The following is a 17,789-nucleotide window of genomic DNA, read 5'->3' as shown; positions in this document are numbered from 1 at the left end:
GCAAAATGCATGCAATTGACCATAACGAAAAAGATGGCGGATTTACATTTAACCAGAATGCATTGCGCTGGAAAATCGTTTAAAAAAGCGAATTGATGTCTTTTGAAGAACATGCATAAAACCGGAAGTTATTTTCCTCCTAGTGACAAATTTCTACGTCATTAAGTGCTTTCTTACCATCTTTTTTCTGTCATTTATTCTTGCAATGCATTTATGCCTGCAATGCATTCTCAAATATACATGCCGCCATCTTTTTCGCTATGGACCTATGGTCAATTGCATTTTTAGGATGATTTAATGGATGTTCCGGCAACCGTAGATGAAACATAACAAATGTTTTATATTTTAAAAGGCTACATCGTTTATTATTAGCATGATAAAATTTGTGATCAACCGAATGATGGACCTATAATGGGACCGACTTTCGGCCTATCTTTGTCTGGTCGTCCAGTGGATAGGCTCAAACCTGAGATCAGGAATTTCCCAGTCCGAAAGGATCCGAGTGTTTACGGCAATATCCGAGAACTAATTGGGGTAATAAGGTACATGATAAACACAAACCAGATGGAATGAAAGTTTTTTTCATGAGATTCCTTTGACATTTGAACGTACTTATACAACTTATCGAATCGGAATAATGTATAATATATGGTGACAAAACCTTAGTCATGTCTTTGTGGAGTTCTATTTTTGCGTTTCTTGTGTATGCTCACCTATGTTACGGGAATTATGATCTGTATATCAACTCAACGGAGAGTAAGAAAATTTTTGGTGAGTTTTGTTCGACTATTGTATTCCTTCGCGTATCTCAATGTATAACATCTGTCTCTTGCTTCTCACACAATCTTATATTATTCCAGTCTTTAAACCAATAGTTTGTGTGGATGCTCCCACAAATTAGCGCTTTACACCACATCACCCATTTCTATTTTGATTACATTTTATGAAATATGTTTGTTTGTATTCAGGACTTTTAGTTGGCTGTCTTCGTCAAATCGCAACAGTTTTTAGCTTGGCTAAAATAGAATGTTCCAAATAACACTAGGACAAATTTATACCCAACATGAAGCAGCTACAAAACATGAGCTTTTAATATTCCTATTGAATAGCTTACTCATTTACTGCATGTATACTGTACAGGCTGTGCTGTCTAGCTAAGAAATCTATGAACAGCCCACATGTGTTAATTAAAAGAAAAATACATTACCTACAGATCGAAACTGTTGAAATATGATCTTGTCTGATAAAGTTTGTTTCACAGTATTCAACGAGCTTAAGTTGGTAGAAAAATTAAATAGATATAAAATAATTTAAAACTCAGAATTGTAGTATATATATTGTGATATATACTATATAATTTACAGCATTGGTACATGGTTCTGGCCACTTAGCTAAAAGTAAAGGGAAATTTCTATTATAAAAATGTAATGCTAAGAATGGATAAGGGTGAATTTTAGATTAATTTTAGTAATTTTGGCATTTTCACTCAATGAAGGTAAAAATTGTAGGGTTCATAGTTGATTGAAAGTAGAATAAGGCATACCCGGTATTTGTTTCGAGGTATATGAATACAATTACAAGTAGGTTGTACAATACAATTGTAGAGCACCTATCTTATGAGAATATGTTTGTTTAGGTGATGAGGCTAATTTCTACTTTGTGAGAAATGGTGAGAAGAAAGTGAATGCAATTGCATATCCTATAAATATTCCAACATCGGAAAATTGTATTCCATTTACTTGGAAAGCTACAGACATGAAGGTATGTAGTTTCCAAATAATAGCAACCTTAACTCTGGGTAATGCACTGGTTAACAAAATCAATCATACCTGCACATATAAATAGTTTGCCTGCAGAGTATACAGATATGCTTACAAATTTGTGCAAGGTTTCATGTTTTTATCAAAATGTCTCATTGGTAACATTTTTTTGGTATTGTGCTGTTATACAAATTTGTTGTTATTTCATTTAGAATAAACTACTCGTCGATTTTTATATTGTGCTAAATGCTTCAAACATGGTTGAAATCAAAGTTCCAAAGCAGCATAGACAAATTTCAAAAAAGAAAAGAGGTATATACAAATTGAGGCATGTTTGTGACATTTGATCTTGTTAAACACTTTAATATCTGTTTGTATATATGTCTTTTTCAATTTTTAGATTTCTGTATCACAGCACAATGTACTCACAAGAAGCAAGGCGGTGTATCTATAGATATTCATATCAATATAACCGGCTGGCAGCGGGCCAACATTACAAGCTTATTGTTTAAAAGGACAAAATATTGTGTTAAATGTACTGTGATTTTGTGATTCTAATTATTACTATTGGCACTTTGTCATTTGTGGTACTCATCATCATTCTAGCATGGACTACAGTATAAACCAATTGTTTATTCAGTTATTTAATTATTTTAAATTCAATTATTTACTCAGTTTAATATTGTTTTCATCAGATACAGATGTTAGCTATGATGAGGTTGAAGATAAACAAAGCAAAAAGCGTGAACCAGATTCTGTTTGGAATGACAAAAAGATTGTTTATATTGGTGTTGCATTAGCATGTGGTGTCATCATAGCTCTAGCAGGAACTATTGCTGTACTACACATGCAGTCCATACCAAAGTCTAATAAAAACAAAGAAAGGTGCAGTAAATTAATTGCACGTATTAACTTAAATAATAGGAATTTGAATGTGTGTTGTGTGAAATATGCAGAAATTCTTATGTGTAGCTCCAATGTTCCTGTAATGTTCTGCTGTTAAGGGCTGGTTGTATGTTTGCTGGAAAGCCCTATTTACCAGCTAGTGCTTCCTTAGGTTGCCCATAGTATTTACTTGTTTGCATAGGAAAGCCTCGTGCTATAAACTTGTCAAAATGTAGAAATGAATAATTTGTAAACATTTCCTTCTACAACATTTCTAGAGAGCCACCAAGACGTCCTTTAAGACCACCACCTCCTAGGCCACCTCCCCCACGTGTAATGCAAAACGCGAGACCTGTGAATCTTACTGTTCCAGTTTTACGCCACACGTATCTACCACCTGATCGTCTGGGGCCTGTTGGTTGTCCTGCTACAATTATTAATAACGAAGGTAACAAAATATGTTTATAATGTGACCGATGCTAGTCAATAATGTCCTTGTAGCTCACAGGCTGAAACTGGGAAACAACGTCTTTGAGAGAGTAACCACTTTCACCCGTATGGACAATGAATTTCATATCCACACCGAGCATTCCTGTGGTGAAGTGATCAAGGATCAAGGCAAGGGTAGCACCCCTATGGGCCCCGATCCTTTGTCTGATGTCATGTTTGTTCTTCCTCTGGGCGAAGTATGGCGTATGAATACTATAATCAGGTTCCCATTACTGTATTTATTTTCTTTTTTTTCTATTTCTTCAAATTTATAATACAGTGATTGTTCCCAAGCCTGCTGAAACTTCCACGATTGGCAACCAAATACCGCAGGATCCGCTTCATCCCGAGGATACCGTTCCACTTCGTGAGAAACGAAACAAAGAAATTCGTGATAAACTGCAAGACATCGTGTTGGACAGATCGCGTGTTTCTTTGGGTGAGGTGATTCAAGAGGGAACCTTTGGTAAGATATACGAAGCCGTGGTGACAGGTCCTGAAGATGGCGAGGGCCAGCATGTTGTTGTCAAAACTGTTTCAGGTTTGTTGCTAGAGTATACTTATGTACTTGTTTACTAAGGCTAATTTCATAAAACCCTCCTCAAAACCTCGTTACGCTCTCCTGTTCTTTAGTAATAAAATACGAGGGAGATTTTGTTTCTGCAATGAAATATCATTATTATAAAAAAAATATAATCATCATTTTGATCTGTTCCGTCATTAGTCTATCCTCAGTTTCTTAAATCTTAGCCAATTCCAGTTTTCTATTATTTTGCAAAGGGGGTTTGCAAATTTCTTTAGGGGTGTGTGCAAATTTTCCAGGAGAGGTGCACATCCTTTCCCCACATATATTTGTCATAAGGTGATTTAAGTTTGTTTTGAATTTAAATGTTCGGTGAATTACGGGGATGCTCCAAAATTGAGTTTCGAACATAACGCTGACATGTCATGTAACATCGTATTCTTTCCAAACGAGTCACTAAGTAAGTTGATCTTTAGTCCACCAGCTGCTAATTGAAGCTTAATTTCTCCAATCACTTAGCACTAAATTTATTTTAATGAAGATAAAGCATCTGAAGAACAAGCAAGCCTTCTCTTGGCCGAAGGCAGCATGTTGAAAGGACTGAATCATCAAAACATATGCTCTATAGCATACGTATGTCTATCAGAAGAGGATGTTGATCGTCCCTTCGTTGTTACACCCACTTTGAACCAGGGAAATTTGAAAAATTTCCTCAAGAAATCGCGAACACCTGAAGGAACAGGCTTGGAAAAGGTTCGTTGAATTTTCAGCTGGTTTGCATGTATGAATCACGCGTTGTTTAAAGTGAGGTTTTGATGGTTTAAAAGCGATACATTTTTCATGAAGTTTTTTATTGCAGAGTGTGACCACGCGTGATTTGATTGACATGGCCTTGCAGATTGCTAATGGAATGTTGTACTTAGAGATGCGAAATTTGGTTCACAAAGATTTGGCAACACGGAATTGCTTGTAGGTGCAGAGTTTGCAAAAAATCGTATCCCACGTTAATGATAGAGATTGATTAAAATTTATCATTATCATCAGTATACATAAATTCTGTTTATTCAACACAGTTTATAAATTATTGTCCTAGGATTGATGACGAGTTTCACATAAAGATAACGGACTGTGCCCTATCGCGAGATTTATTTCCAATGGACTATCATTGTCTGGGTGATAATGAAAACAAGCCAGTGAAATGGATGGCGGTAGAAAGTCTGGAACAACATAGGTTTACAACAGCGAGTGATGTGGTATGTTTTTACACAAATGGTCTTATTTTCATTTCTATCGCGGATTCTAAGCTGACGCTGCCTTCCCTCCCCCCCCCTCCTCATGCCTGCGGCCAGTGGAAGAAATCTATTTGTCGCCGGCCCGTAATATAGCATTTTAAAAACCTTTCTGATTTCTTGCAGTGGTCGTTTGGTGTAACTCTCTGGGAACTGATAACGTTGGGTCAACAACCATACAACAGTATTGATGCCTTTGAAATGGTATTTTACCTGAAGAACGGTCATCGTTTAGGTCAACCCACTGGGTGTCCGGATGATTTGTTTACAATCATGGGGTATTGCTGGGCTTTATCTGGAGAAGAGCGTCCAGGATTTGCTCAGCTCTTGATCTTACTCACGAAGTTTTTCAACGCTTTAATTCAGTTTATCTGATGCTTGAGTGGCTTATTGACGAACTATATGTTTCGATTGCCTTTGCATTGTGTTTTTCATATCCACCTAAACGAACGCGACTTTGAAGTGTGATCAAATATGTGAATAGCACTGGTAACAATATAGTGCATGGATATAGTGCAGACCAATTCATGCAGGTATAAGGCCGTTATTAGATGGTTGTCTAATAGCGCTAAGAAACCCTGAATGCACGCTTGGGTTAACCTTCATTTTCCTGTCGTTTGTTGTAAAGAGCCGTTCATTTCTGTGTGGAAAATGAACGATTTCCGGGAAGACGAAAGGCTAACCGGTTTTTGAACAGCCGCTCTTTGCGTATATAGTTGGTTTCGAGCACACAGCTAAGAGACAGTCCCCGCGGAGAATGTGGGGATCAAAGGAAAATATTACTTTAAATTTTTATCTTTACTATTTTTCTTGGCTGAAGATTTTTGTATTATATATATAGGCCTTAATATCTTATTTTAATTAAACACGCCAGAATATCAATTTTGTGTGGCTTTAAAAGATCAATAACAAACATAGACAGGGTAGGCTAGTTCCTTTGCACTTCTCTTGTAAGCATGCATATTAAAAACAATAGATAACCAATAAGTAGATTATCTTGTAGATACACCACGTAAGTATTCAATAGCCAGTTGAGGTGCCTTATTATCTATTGTTGTTAATGCGTTCGAAGCTCGACGTATGAAACCGGCAGGACTTAAATAATTAATGTAATAAGTAATCCCAAATGCATGGGTTTCTAGTTAGGTGCTTTTATACTAGTATAGCAAATTGGTCCGCTGTTTCGCCAGCCAATCATGGGGACGTACTTCGACAGTAGCTAATCACTGGTGTGGTATGCATTCAAAATGCATGGCCGAATTGCACATCGGAGCGAGGGCCGCTGTCTCCAGCGAAATATGAAGAAAGCCCGTTCTACAATATTGATAATCGATGAAGATCGATCATTTTTGTTCATGTCTCATCTAAGACTAGCTGTCCGATATGTCGTCCTATTATTGTCAAATGATTCTGACCAGGGTACGTTCCCTCAGTTATGTTCATTGACATTGTAGCTTATCGTCGGTCTGTTTAGACAGCATTGTGTATGTCTTAATTCATACGTTAGATTTTACGCTATTTTCTTAGTATTTATGTCATATTTTGGGCCATTAATGTTTAGAAATATTTCTGTTTAAATATTCCAGTTTTATCTTGAAGTTGCTGTAATTTGACGCGTCTCTTGAATCACCGCGCGGTCACAAGGTAAGCACTTATATAGTAGCATTATTAGCCATTATAGCAGATTTATAGCCCACATCGCCATTCATTGCAATTAGAATTTTGTTCTATGTGTATGTTCAAACCAGGCGATTTATTCACAAAATCCGTGGAAATCAAATTTCACAGTTAATTGGGCATTGTTTTTGAAAAAAAAATCCAGGTAATTTAGGCTACCCTATATTAACCTGATTACACGACCGAAAGAAAATTTTGTTCGGGAAACGTGTCGTCGTGACAATAGCGGCGGCGTTTAAAGGCATTTTAGCGGTCATCCCTAGCATACAGGGGCTGGTTGGTTTGCAAGGCGTTTAGCTTAAACTGTGAACAAGCCAAACTTTAAAAAATACTCTCGTAGATCTTGTGAATGACTAAACCTTTGTTCATCACTTTAGCATTGAAAAATTATGGGCTCTGCACATCGCTCACATGTTTGGTAAATACGTGCGGGCTGAACGTACCGAACTGCAACTAGCGTACAAATCCAGCTAAAAATCAAATCGACACCGATACAACAATGATATGGTCATCTGAAGGAGATAGGTAGGAGCAAATTGTCTCATTGACTAGATGTGATGTGACCCTGTCACCTAAGGACTTGGCTGGACTAGAGCTCTATACCTTCTCAATGAGATTGTCTCTTCCATCTTTTTTAAAACATCGACCTATTCGAAAAAGAGCAAGAGACCTGTAGCGAGTTACACAAAAACGAGGCTAGTCAAGTTCTCTTCTGCCAAAATAAGTCCAAACTTATTTATTTATGGATTTTGATTGGAAGAAACATCCGTTTTGTAGCTTCTGACAGGTCCAGCGGAAAAGTGAAAGTAAACATGATTTTGAAATTCCAACAATGAAATCTTCCTAATGTACCTGAGAATAAAGTATTCTCCAAAATGTTATTCTTCGGGGCCGGCCGGGCGGGGGTGCGCGCGCGCGTTCTTGCGGGTGCGCTTTTGTGCCGTGTGCCTGGCCGGGGGGGGGTATTGAATGATTCTTTTGTTGTTAAGGGTATATTTTTGGAACATACTGTATATATAAATGATGATGAATGATGATAAATGATAAACTATGCTAAAAATATCCTAAAAATTATATCACTGCATCCCCAAACAGAAGGTAATTTTTATTATATCACATGCTCATGCACTGTTTATGGTTTATGCTAATCTCACCAGTAGCGGCGATTTGACGCCGGCTTCCTAGACTTTTCCACATTTCAGAAAGAACTGAATAATCGAATGGAAAACATTCACCGTATATGGAAAACTAATATACCCATGCACAATTGCAATTTTCAATCATAAATGAATTAAACTAAGCGAACCTAAAAGATTATATCACGATATGATAGTATATCTTCATTGTCACCGGACACAAAGTAAGTATATCAGTGAAACACCCATGCATATGTTTATACTATAACGTCACAATTCACTATATAGTTGTCAGACCACATGTCTGAACCCAACTGAATAATCAGTTCACGGTGTATGTGTAACCGTTTTCAAAAAGCATTTCTTGGCTCTAACTCCACCAAAATTCCCTCAACTGAAGATAAAATTGCATCCGCAGTTACTTTGATATTGTCAGTTATCTGAGTTGACTTTATATTGAAATGGCGAAGTATTGACGACAAAACAACTTTCTCTTCCATCATTGCAAACCTTTGACCTAAAATGTTATGGTTATTTTACTAAATAAGTGTTTTACTTGTAAGGTTATTTTACTAAATTTATTTAATTTCTTCAAACTCATATCGCTTCAATTCTAAATGCATAAACCATACAACAATTTACGATTCAAAAATGGCGTATAACATGCCAGGAACCGGTTGTTCGAAAGACGTTTAGCTTGAGTTAAACGGTGCATAAGCCAAAGTTTATAGAAATACTCTAGATCTTGTGAATGACTGAACCTGCATCTTATGCACTGATTTTAATATGTACTTCCATTGACAATGAGACTGTTTACATCAAAATATTTCAGCTCGGTTGTTCAATAAATAGATGGATTTTGTTTTCAATTTTGAACTTATCACCGAGTTGATTTACTTTTCAATTTTTTGTTTAAATCATTTTTCTGAGGTTTATTTCTGCTCATTTCTGTGACTGTTAGAACACAATATATACTTATCTTGAACAGTTAGAAACCCTACTCAAATCCTGTATCGATAAATTTAATTTCCCTTACTGTCCCTTACCAATACAATTCCTTGGTCCTCCTGAAAAAGGAATATAGGAAAAAGGATTCTTTTCGGTCACGTTGTCTAACAGAAATCGATCGGGATTGAATGTTTTGGGTTCGTCCCAAACGTTGGGATCTTGATGTATTGGTTTCATTAGCAACACAATTGCACAACCTTTTGGAATAGAGTGAGGACCTGAAAAATAGTTACGATTTGTCTATGATTAGTTATGACTAGATGTTGCTAAGCTCAAAATCATTTCTCATCGCTGTTCCTTACCAAACTCACAGTCATCAGTTATTTCTCGCCCAATCAGTGGCACCGATGGTAAACAACGTAACGTCTCCTAGAATCAGTTACAAATGGAAACAGTTACACGCGTGTTTATGTGCATATGATAAGAATGCTTATAGCAATAGCCAATGGCTACAGGTAAATTTCATGGCAGCTAGTTGACATGAGTCACATGACACCTGACATATCTGCATGCAGCTATCTGTAACCACACCATTACCTTGATCGCACACTCAAGATACTGTAACTCTTTCAGTTGACTAACACTAACCACTTCATCACCATGAGTGTCTATATATAATGACAAAGTAAATAGATCAACAAAATTTCCCTCAATATCGAATTCCCGACATAATGTTGTATAATATTAGTAAGAAAGTTTTCCTACCATAAAATTTGTCAACTTCATTCTGTAATTGAGTTTGAATTTGCGGATGTCTTCCTATCATATGCACTGCCCATTGTAATGAAGATGCCGTTGTATCATGACCCTAGAACGTGCATGTATTAATATAATTGGTGATTATATTGGTTCTCCTCTTCCAGGAGGACTCAACTACGAATGTACACAAGGGTAGTGCCAAGAAATATTAACTAGCAACATGCATAAATATTATTAAGTTATCATGGAAATCACGGATTTTATTTCCGGAACAAATGCGCGCCAAACCCTGACAAACAGGGTCCGGCCCCACGAGTGCTGCTCATAGTAAAGGGCGCTGGTTCTAACATCGATCAATCATTGGATTTTTTCCAACAAACCATTCACACAAAATCTTTCTAACTATATATAACCTACCTAAAAGTGTTCACCTGTATATTTTGAAATAACTTACCTCAAACATGAAAGTATCGACCTCCTCTCTCACTCCTTCGATCGTTATGTTTCCGACATCGCATTCATCAAGTAAGAGATCTAAGAAATTGTTCCTTTTTCTTGGTCGTTTCACTGGCTCGACGCCTGGAGGAGTTTTTTCATTTTTGCTTTTATCCAGTTTTCGTAGCTCAATGCGATCGCTGATCACCTAAAATGCGAAACCATTTGTTTCCTAAAATTTTTGACTCACGGATACTATTCCACTATTGGAAAACATCCTTGCCGCAGTACATCCATCCCAAATTCCATATATAGGACCCTCAAGCACCGAAAGGAGCAATGCTGATGGGTTCCAGACCTCTGCTGGCCGCTTTTCTGCATTAGTCTATTGCATTGTGGAGACCAGGACGACACCACGAATGAACACATACAAAACAATATAAAAAAAACTGTGACGTTACATACCTTGTTAGTATAGCTATGTAGTGTTTCTAAAATAGCTTTTTGTCGGGCTCCAGATGATGTCAAATTGTAAATGGCGTCTGTCGACAGCCATGGAGATCTCCACCGTTCAAGTATCAGTTCACTTATGCTTTAAACGATTAAAAAGCCAAAAGTCAGTTCGATGTAATCGGCGATTGATGTATTAAATGATAAAATGTTTACCATTACCTCAGAACAGCTGAAGCATATTTGGAATTATTATCATTTTGTGCGTTCACTTTAACACCCATTGCTGCCTCTATTTTGGAAACGATGAAAGCAACAGTATATATGTACAACGCACTTAAATTTTTTGGGAATTTATATCTTTAATTATAAGGATTTGAAAATGACGAATCGTTTGCCGTAGTTATGTAAAATGGGTACTCGTAATGCGTACCATTTTCAGCCGTGCTCGGCATTTGTATTGGTAGTCTCAGAATGAATGAAATTGGTATGGTTACCCAATTTAGCAAGTGGCGTGGTAATAAATTGAGTGAGCTATATACGTACCACATATTACATCCAAGGTGAACATACGAAGATATGGGGCGATGTCAAATTCACCTTTGCCTGCCTTCTCCTATGTTGCCAAAGACAACGTCTTTTATCGTACACAGTTTTTTACTGCAAGTTTTTACTGACAACTTACGTTACGTTATAACTCTTAAAATCATGTTTAAGCTGTTTTTGTGCGTATAAATCTATAACCTGAAGATGGAGTAAACTCAACAAGCCCGTTGGTCGTTATTTAATTTTGTTTTTTATTGTAAATCGTCGCCTTCGGTAATAAGCAAAATCATCAATGAAACTGGTAAATTCTAACCTTGAGTAGTGAGATTAAAGTGGACGATTGTGTCAAATATACTGGAATATAGTCTTCCAAAATATGATAGTGAAAAGCTGGAGTGAGCAGTCTACGTCTTGATTTCCACTTGTTTCCAGTACTAAATAAGAAGTGAAGTAAATTTAATGCCGATCGCAGTACCGCGAAGTATAGAGAAGTATTTTACATGTATTGACTGATTGACGAAATGTACGAACATTTCCTACCTTGTAAGGAGTCCTAGGATAAAATAATAAAAAAATGATTAGGTCAGCATAGCCCAATATATTAATAACAATATCGTATTCTCTCATACAATCCCCTCCAAGTTTTTGACTCTTTTTAAGAGTATGTTGGAGACTGACAGACATTAATTAAGTAATTTGAGTAGCGGTTAATTGTGGGGAAATTAGGTTAGTTATTTGAATCCAATCAAACGTGTTAGTGTGACTGTGACCACGATGGTGAAAGGGTGCGTGTGAGACTTGGGGTTATTGTGAGACGTGCGATTGAACTTTATTAAATATCTTTATTATTGTTAACCTGGGAGGACTACGTAGTTTTGGGGGCAAACATTCTCGACAAGTAGTACCTTAAGAGGTAGGGCATATCGGGTATCCATTCGATAATTGTTTGCAAAATGTACAAGCATTGAGAAAAAACCTGTTAGTAATTTTTAGTTCATAGTATTAAAAAAACCAAACACAACAGCAAGTTTCGATGTTTCTATGCAGTTAACTTACCAGTGTGAAAGTTACACCTCTTTGTCGAATATAATATATCCCAACGTGCTAATGACATATAATTACAAGACTTCCGGAAAACAAATGGATCCCCCAGCATCTTATCTTTAGTATACTAGGGTGGGTGCCCAAACTTGATACTCTTAAAAAGGGTGTTATCATGGAAGGTGCTTCAGACATGGAAGGAATATCAAGGGGGGCAGATATTCATATATTTTAGTTCACATGCCGTAAGAACAATTGATTTCAAAAGAATGAAATGATGCAGAACATATAATAATATTGAATATTGCCCCCTCCACCACAAATTATTGTTCTTGCTGCCCCACGGGCTTCTGAAAGTTTAAAAATCGATACATTGCATAGTAATAATACATTGTAGTAAGAAAAACGCCACCTGTTCCAAGCCATGGTTCCATGAGTTTATAACCATAATTTTTGGTAATGTTTTTCTGATTTGATAAAATTACCTGCAAATTATTAACAAAAATACACAGAATGACACTAAGCATCAAATAAACATGAGGTATTTACATGTATATGGAGCACTCACTTCAGCATATTCTGCTTTAAAAACAACAATGTAAGGTTTTGGTCCAATCCACATACAAAAATAGCCATTTGAATAATATTCTTCTGCCCACTTCACTAATTGCTCATGAAAACCTATAAAAGGATAACTTACAGCATTAATGTTTCGCTTGCCTAAAATGTTTTTAGGATGTCCATACGTCGACCGACTAAACAATTTGCATTGATCTTGCATGGTCGTATATAATTGTGAAGTGAGTAAATATACCGTTAGTTTGGCCATCCATATACGACATTTAATATAATAATCTCAGTGGTATAACCCAGCAAACACAAACTACGACGCATTGCGAACAATTGGCTATGTCCCTGAATTTGGTTCAAAAGCAGCCCTTAGACTTGCTATCCGTATCGCTATATACTTTTATCGGCTTGGTACAAATGTTGTTATGAGGATGAGGTATGCAAAAACTGAAGGACGATTAAAAGCCTGTACTGTGTATGTGTATAGCAACAGATATTTGACCGAAAAAATCTCGTAGTCGCACTAGATTCCGTAGCCACAGCGAATCGAAAGTTACCTAACAGTTACCTATAATTATCGGCTCCGTTCAGACGAGGATCACACAAAGTGCTTTTTAGAGTATCGTGGGTATTTAAATGACATCGATAATATTTACATGTAAACAAAGTTATAAGCCTAGTTGATTCTTTGATAATATTCTAGTCGACATATTTTGGTCTTGCTAATGACGATGGTGCCAGCGCAATATTGAGTGACAAGTTTTCGGATAGGTCTGATCTATAAACATATATATATAGCTTTGAATTAAATTTTCGTTGCTTAAACTGTTTACACATGCATTTTTCGGGGAGTTGCCCTGAAAAACTAAAGCACTTTTTCTGAAATGCCTGGCTTCCCATGCAACAACATTTTATTCGGCAGTCATCAGCGACAATAGCCGACAGTCGGTGACATGTAAGAACCAGATCCCCAAGCTCTAATTTCTAAAGGCCGGTGCACACGAGCTATGTGCTTAGCAAAAAGCATTCGTGCCAAAAGTCGCCGGAATGTCGTCCACACACGAAAGCAACTGGCTTAGAATGGCCATGCAAGAATGACTTTTTGCTAAGCACATAGCTTTATAGTGTGCGCCGTCCTTAAATGTTTTTCAGCCGAAGTATCGCGATGACAACTTAACCATTGTTTCAGTTCCCTTGAACATTACTCGATTTCTGCCAAATGCAAAAACCGGGGCTAAAGCAAGTCGCACATGCACGACGCGATTTTTGTCGTACGATTTTAGTCGTTTTAAGGCCCACGCGAGGCTGGACCCACACAGACCGGACGAGATTTAGCAACGCGGCGCTTTTCTCAAAGCGTGTGATTTTCCAAAAGCAAATGAATTTTAAGCTATCATAATATTCTTGTATAGATTATTTAACGATATGAAAATTTGCGTCGCGTTGCCGCATCGCGTCCGGTGTGTGTCGACCTTTATAGTCCTTGCAGACCTTGCGTGTGCGGTCAGTGTCATTTTTAATCGTAACATATCAAAACAGTTTGATATCACTAAAATCGTTTGATATTACTTATTTAAACTCTTAAAGTCGGTCGACTAAAATCGTGCATGTCCGCCTGGCTTACAACAGCCTTCGCTGAGTGGACTGTCTGACTGTCTCTGACCTGTGAGAATCAGGCTTAAAGACTTTTTCATCCCTTTCAATGACTACAACATAAATCAGGGTTTCATTCCAATAAAAATTCTTTGTACTAATTATATCAAATGCAAGTACTCGCAGCAAGTGAGTAATGAGTGCGTGGCCAGTCCCCATGCATACTGTATGTATATATACATTCCCCAAAATGAGTCCTTGCGCCCGTTCTTCGATGATTTGCATCAAGTCAAGGTATAAACTTATAAAAGAATTCGCACCCATAGGCCATACGCATTTTCATTGTTGAACTGACAGCATGCAACAAAAAAAGGAGGACTGGTAGTGAGTAGCCAACATACTTGTAATGAATAATAATCTCACTGTTTACTTAGTATCCAGGAATACTATTCCTAATCTTAGAATGAGATTTGATAAGGCGGTGCTGGTATTGAAGTTCCATTACAATGCAGCGACATATATACGTGTATAACCTATAACATTCGCCGAAATACCCGATTAAGTATATATATATATATATATCGATCATAAAATTGGATGATAAAAGTAAATATATCGATCATAAAATTGGATGAAAATACATCACAAGTAATAGTGATGAAACAATGCAAGAAACTTGCAATTGTAATTAAAAAAATTGTAAATGCGACTTTTAAAACTATGCAGTTTAATTCCGAGAGCATTGCTCCTAAATCACACACTGCTGCAATACTTTTAATGAATACTTTTCTCGCGTAATAGTTCTGTTCTTAAAATCCTAATATTCTAATCCTTCCATCTCGTATCGCCATTATCTATACTTATCGCCATGTTTTATAAAGACACATGCAAACATTACCTTGTGGTGTTCTATCAAACTGCAATGCATTGCCAACAATTGGCCATGATTTAGGGCCTGGTATCGGCGACAAAATCTGGCAAAATGTCAGACGTTTCCACGATATCCAAACCAAATATCCTGCAAGGATTGGAAGAATTAAGACGACAGCTATGATTCCAAGCATAGTCAACCCTTTGTTTAGTACAATCTCACTTTCTCAGCTCAGTGCAGCATGTTAATCTGCTATGAATGAGTGCATACATGGTATTATATAAAATTAATTAGGATTTTAAGTATCATATTCTCGTGAAACGTTTTGAAATATTGCATATTGTCAACTGGCGCGTTATAAAACGCGGAATCATGATGCATTCACAACGCACGCGTGCAGCTCCAGCGCCGGAGCCTATGGCAGTATGGCTTTTCCTGGCCTTCCTTTGAATCCTTTCGCTAAGTCAGACCCCGTTTACACTTGAACGAAAGTTTCCGGATTTGTAAAATTATCCGGATTCATTGTTACACACATGTGTCGGATTCGTCAGGTGTTTACACTACACTTTAGTTGTCTCTGTATGCGGATTTGTCCGTTCACACTCAAATTACTTGTTCTTGGAGAATTGTTTAGTCGTCATATTGAATTTCTTTCGGATTCATCGTGCAAAGCATTTACACAAGAAAATTTTCTGGATTCAAATGTTTCTGGATACGAAGTTTCCACAAACTTTTACAGATTCAAAGTTTCCGGATACGGCTTAAAAACGAGATCATTTTCTATCGGATTCGTTGCTGCGTGTGTAAACAGCAACATGAATCCGGTCTTAAAACATTCTGCTTTCGTGATGAATCCGGAAACTTTCGTTCCAGTGTAAACGGGGTCTCAGTCATCATTTGTGGTCCACTAGGGGTGAACTGTCACAATAGACATTCAAAGCAATCAAAATTATCATTGCCTGGTTTTCCCTTGCGCCATATTAAGCATAAGTATTAGGGTGGATTTAGTAGAGAATAGTTCGCTAGCGAAATATTTGCATAATTTCTTTTGAATTGAGAGCAGTCATGTTGAAATAATTTATTTATGCATGCTGTTAAAATTCTAAAGAAAATATGCAAATATTTCGCAAACGAACTATGAGCGGCCAAAATGGTCAGCCGGTCCAATTCTTTCTAAGTGGAAATCCAGCCTTAGGGAAAGATGAAATATAAAACGCTGAAAGCCAATCAGTTATCACCGTGCGACACAAGCATCGACAAGACAAAAAAATTCAAAATAATTATATATTTCCTGCTTTGTTTTTTGTATATATAGTCTCTTGTTTTTTGATCTCTGCTGTGCTATAGTGAAAACCAGATTTGAGCGAGACCTCTGGTGACAACATAAAGCAACAATAGTTGCACCGAGTCGCGGACTTACTGAGACATGAGTCACAGGTTTAAAACGAGGCTTATAAGGCAGGCGCACGCTGCGCGATTTTTGTCGACTTTCAAGGCGGCCGTCAACAAACAAGCCGTACGTGCAATTTCGCGTACGTACGTGCAAGTGGAGGCCAACCTGAAGTCATTAAGTTTGTTTATTCACTTTTTTTTCTAAGATAACATATAAAAGGATTTAAGTTACGTGTGAAATACGCGCATGTGGAAAGCAGCCCTCAGCTTGTGGACGGCAACGTCGAAAGATGACCTGAAATGACGAATAAATTGCGCGATGTGCCCATATATGGACGTACCAGGAAATTTATTTGACATTTTCATGTCGTCTTTGACGTACGTTCACGTTCTCCGTGCTGAATCCGTCTAATAGGTAATACGTAATAATGGCAGGTGATAATAAATGAGGTCAAAGTAAAATTAGGCCTTGAACGTATTGACTTACGTTTAGTGAAGCCATACCTAATTTTTGAGTATCGTTTGAGGACCTATCGCAAACTTTTGAAAACACTCTCTAGAGCGGAAACTTTGGAAACGCGACGACCTGTTTTCGGATACAAATAAATCCGGTTACGTGTAGACAGGTAAAAATAACGCTAGTTTGCACATCACGAATCACTGCGTTTAAATTAATTCACACCTTCTAATACTTTTTTAAATCCCTATGTAAGACCATCCCAAAGGTAACCTTTTTATAAGATTACGCATATTTAACCTAAAGCCATCGTTTATTTATTATAATTCATAGCATTAGAGCAGAATGTTTCATACTTCTTCATACTCTGTTGAAAGTCATTGGTTGGGTAATGATCATGATCATCCGTAATATTTCGTTCATCGGGCGTTCTCTCTAAGAAAATGATATCATTGAAAAAGAAAGAACAACGGGGAAAAAAAGTAAATTTGATATATATCCATATAGCAGTAGATGTATAATAGGAGGGACAATCCCATCATGGCGCACGAAGCCGGCGAACTTGGCTAAACTGTCTATCAAAAATAGAGTAGACTGCTATGGTTATAAATACGAATTCTTTCAAGGTCTTACCTTTAACTACAAAAGAATGAGTGCTACGGACAAACTCTGGTTTATAATTCCATTGATTGTAGGAAATAGAACTTGTCGTTTTGATTAATATCCACTGGCATCCTTTAGTGAGGATACGATAGGGTTTAGTTTCACATTCACCATCTTCTAACACTGCGAATTGGAGAACATGCATGCAACAGTAAGCAACACACAAAATCTGCAGTAGTTTGGTGTTTCTAGCCACAAAGAGGATATCAGATCCTTCCTACAACTCTCGCATGCATTTCCAGTTAGATCCTCTTTGTCACTCACTACCCAGTAACTTGAGTTAGGACTGACTATTTCTCTTTGGA

The 17,789-nt window shown here is 37.2% G+C and overlaps 2 protein-coding genes across 2 annotated transcripts; one reads left to right on the top strand and one right to left on the bottom strand.

Moving 5' to 3' along the window:
• Nucleotides 1-19: 19 nt before the first annotated feature.
• Nucleotides 20-5,794, top strand: LOC114524734 (tyrosine-protein kinase RYK-like). Its single transcript, XM_028545900.1, has 11 exons — nucleotides 20-771; nucleotides 1,637-1,761; nucleotides 1,973-2,072; nucleotides 2,161-2,295; nucleotides 2,456-2,645; nucleotides 2,924-3,093; nucleotides 3,415-3,675; nucleotides 4,199-4,410; nucleotides 4,517-4,626; nucleotides 4,751-4,910; nucleotides 5,073-5,794. The coding sequence occupies exons 1-11, from the start codon at nucleotides 669-671 to the stop codon at nucleotides 5,319-5,321; spliced, it is 1,815 nt and encodes a 604-aa protein (XP_028401701.1). The 5' UTR covers nucleotides 20-668; the 3' UTR covers nucleotides 5,322-5,794.
• Nucleotides 5,795-7,644: 1,850 nt separating this feature from the next.
• On the bottom strand, nucleotides 7,645-15,429 carry LOC114524910 (cytochrome P450 4V2-like). The gene is made up of 14 exons (XM_028546132.1): nucleotides 15,000-15,429; nucleotides 12,507-12,619; nucleotides 12,351-12,423; nucleotides 11,438-11,450; nucleotides 11,211-11,331; nucleotides 10,898-10,967; nucleotides 10,574-10,643; nucleotides 10,367-10,493; nucleotides 9,921-10,109; nucleotides 9,473-9,575; nucleotides 9,305-9,375; nucleotides 9,070-9,136; nucleotides 8,806-8,985; nucleotides 7,645-8,276 (listed from the first exon to the last, which is right to left on the bottom strand). The coding sequence occupies exons 1-14, from the start codon at nucleotides 15,163-15,165 to the stop codon at nucleotides 8,110-8,112; spliced, it is 1,530 nt and encodes a 509-aa protein (XP_028401933.1). The 5' UTR covers nucleotides 15,166-15,429; the 3' UTR covers nucleotides 7,645-8,109.
• Nucleotides 15,430-17,789: the final 2,360 nt, after the last annotated feature.

Source organism: Dendronephthya gigantea, unplaced genomic scaffold, assembly GCF_004324835.1.
Source record: "Dendronephthya gigantea isolate DGI-Jeju-01 unplaced genomic scaffold, DenGig_1.0 000032F, whole genome shotgun sequence".
NCBI lineage: Eukaryota > Metazoa > Cnidaria > Anthozoa > Malacalcyonacea > Nephtheidae > Dendronephthya > Dendronephthya gigantea.
The sequence above is the reverse complement of the archived record's forward strand: the minus strand, read 5'-3'. Positions and strand labels throughout refer to the sequence as shown.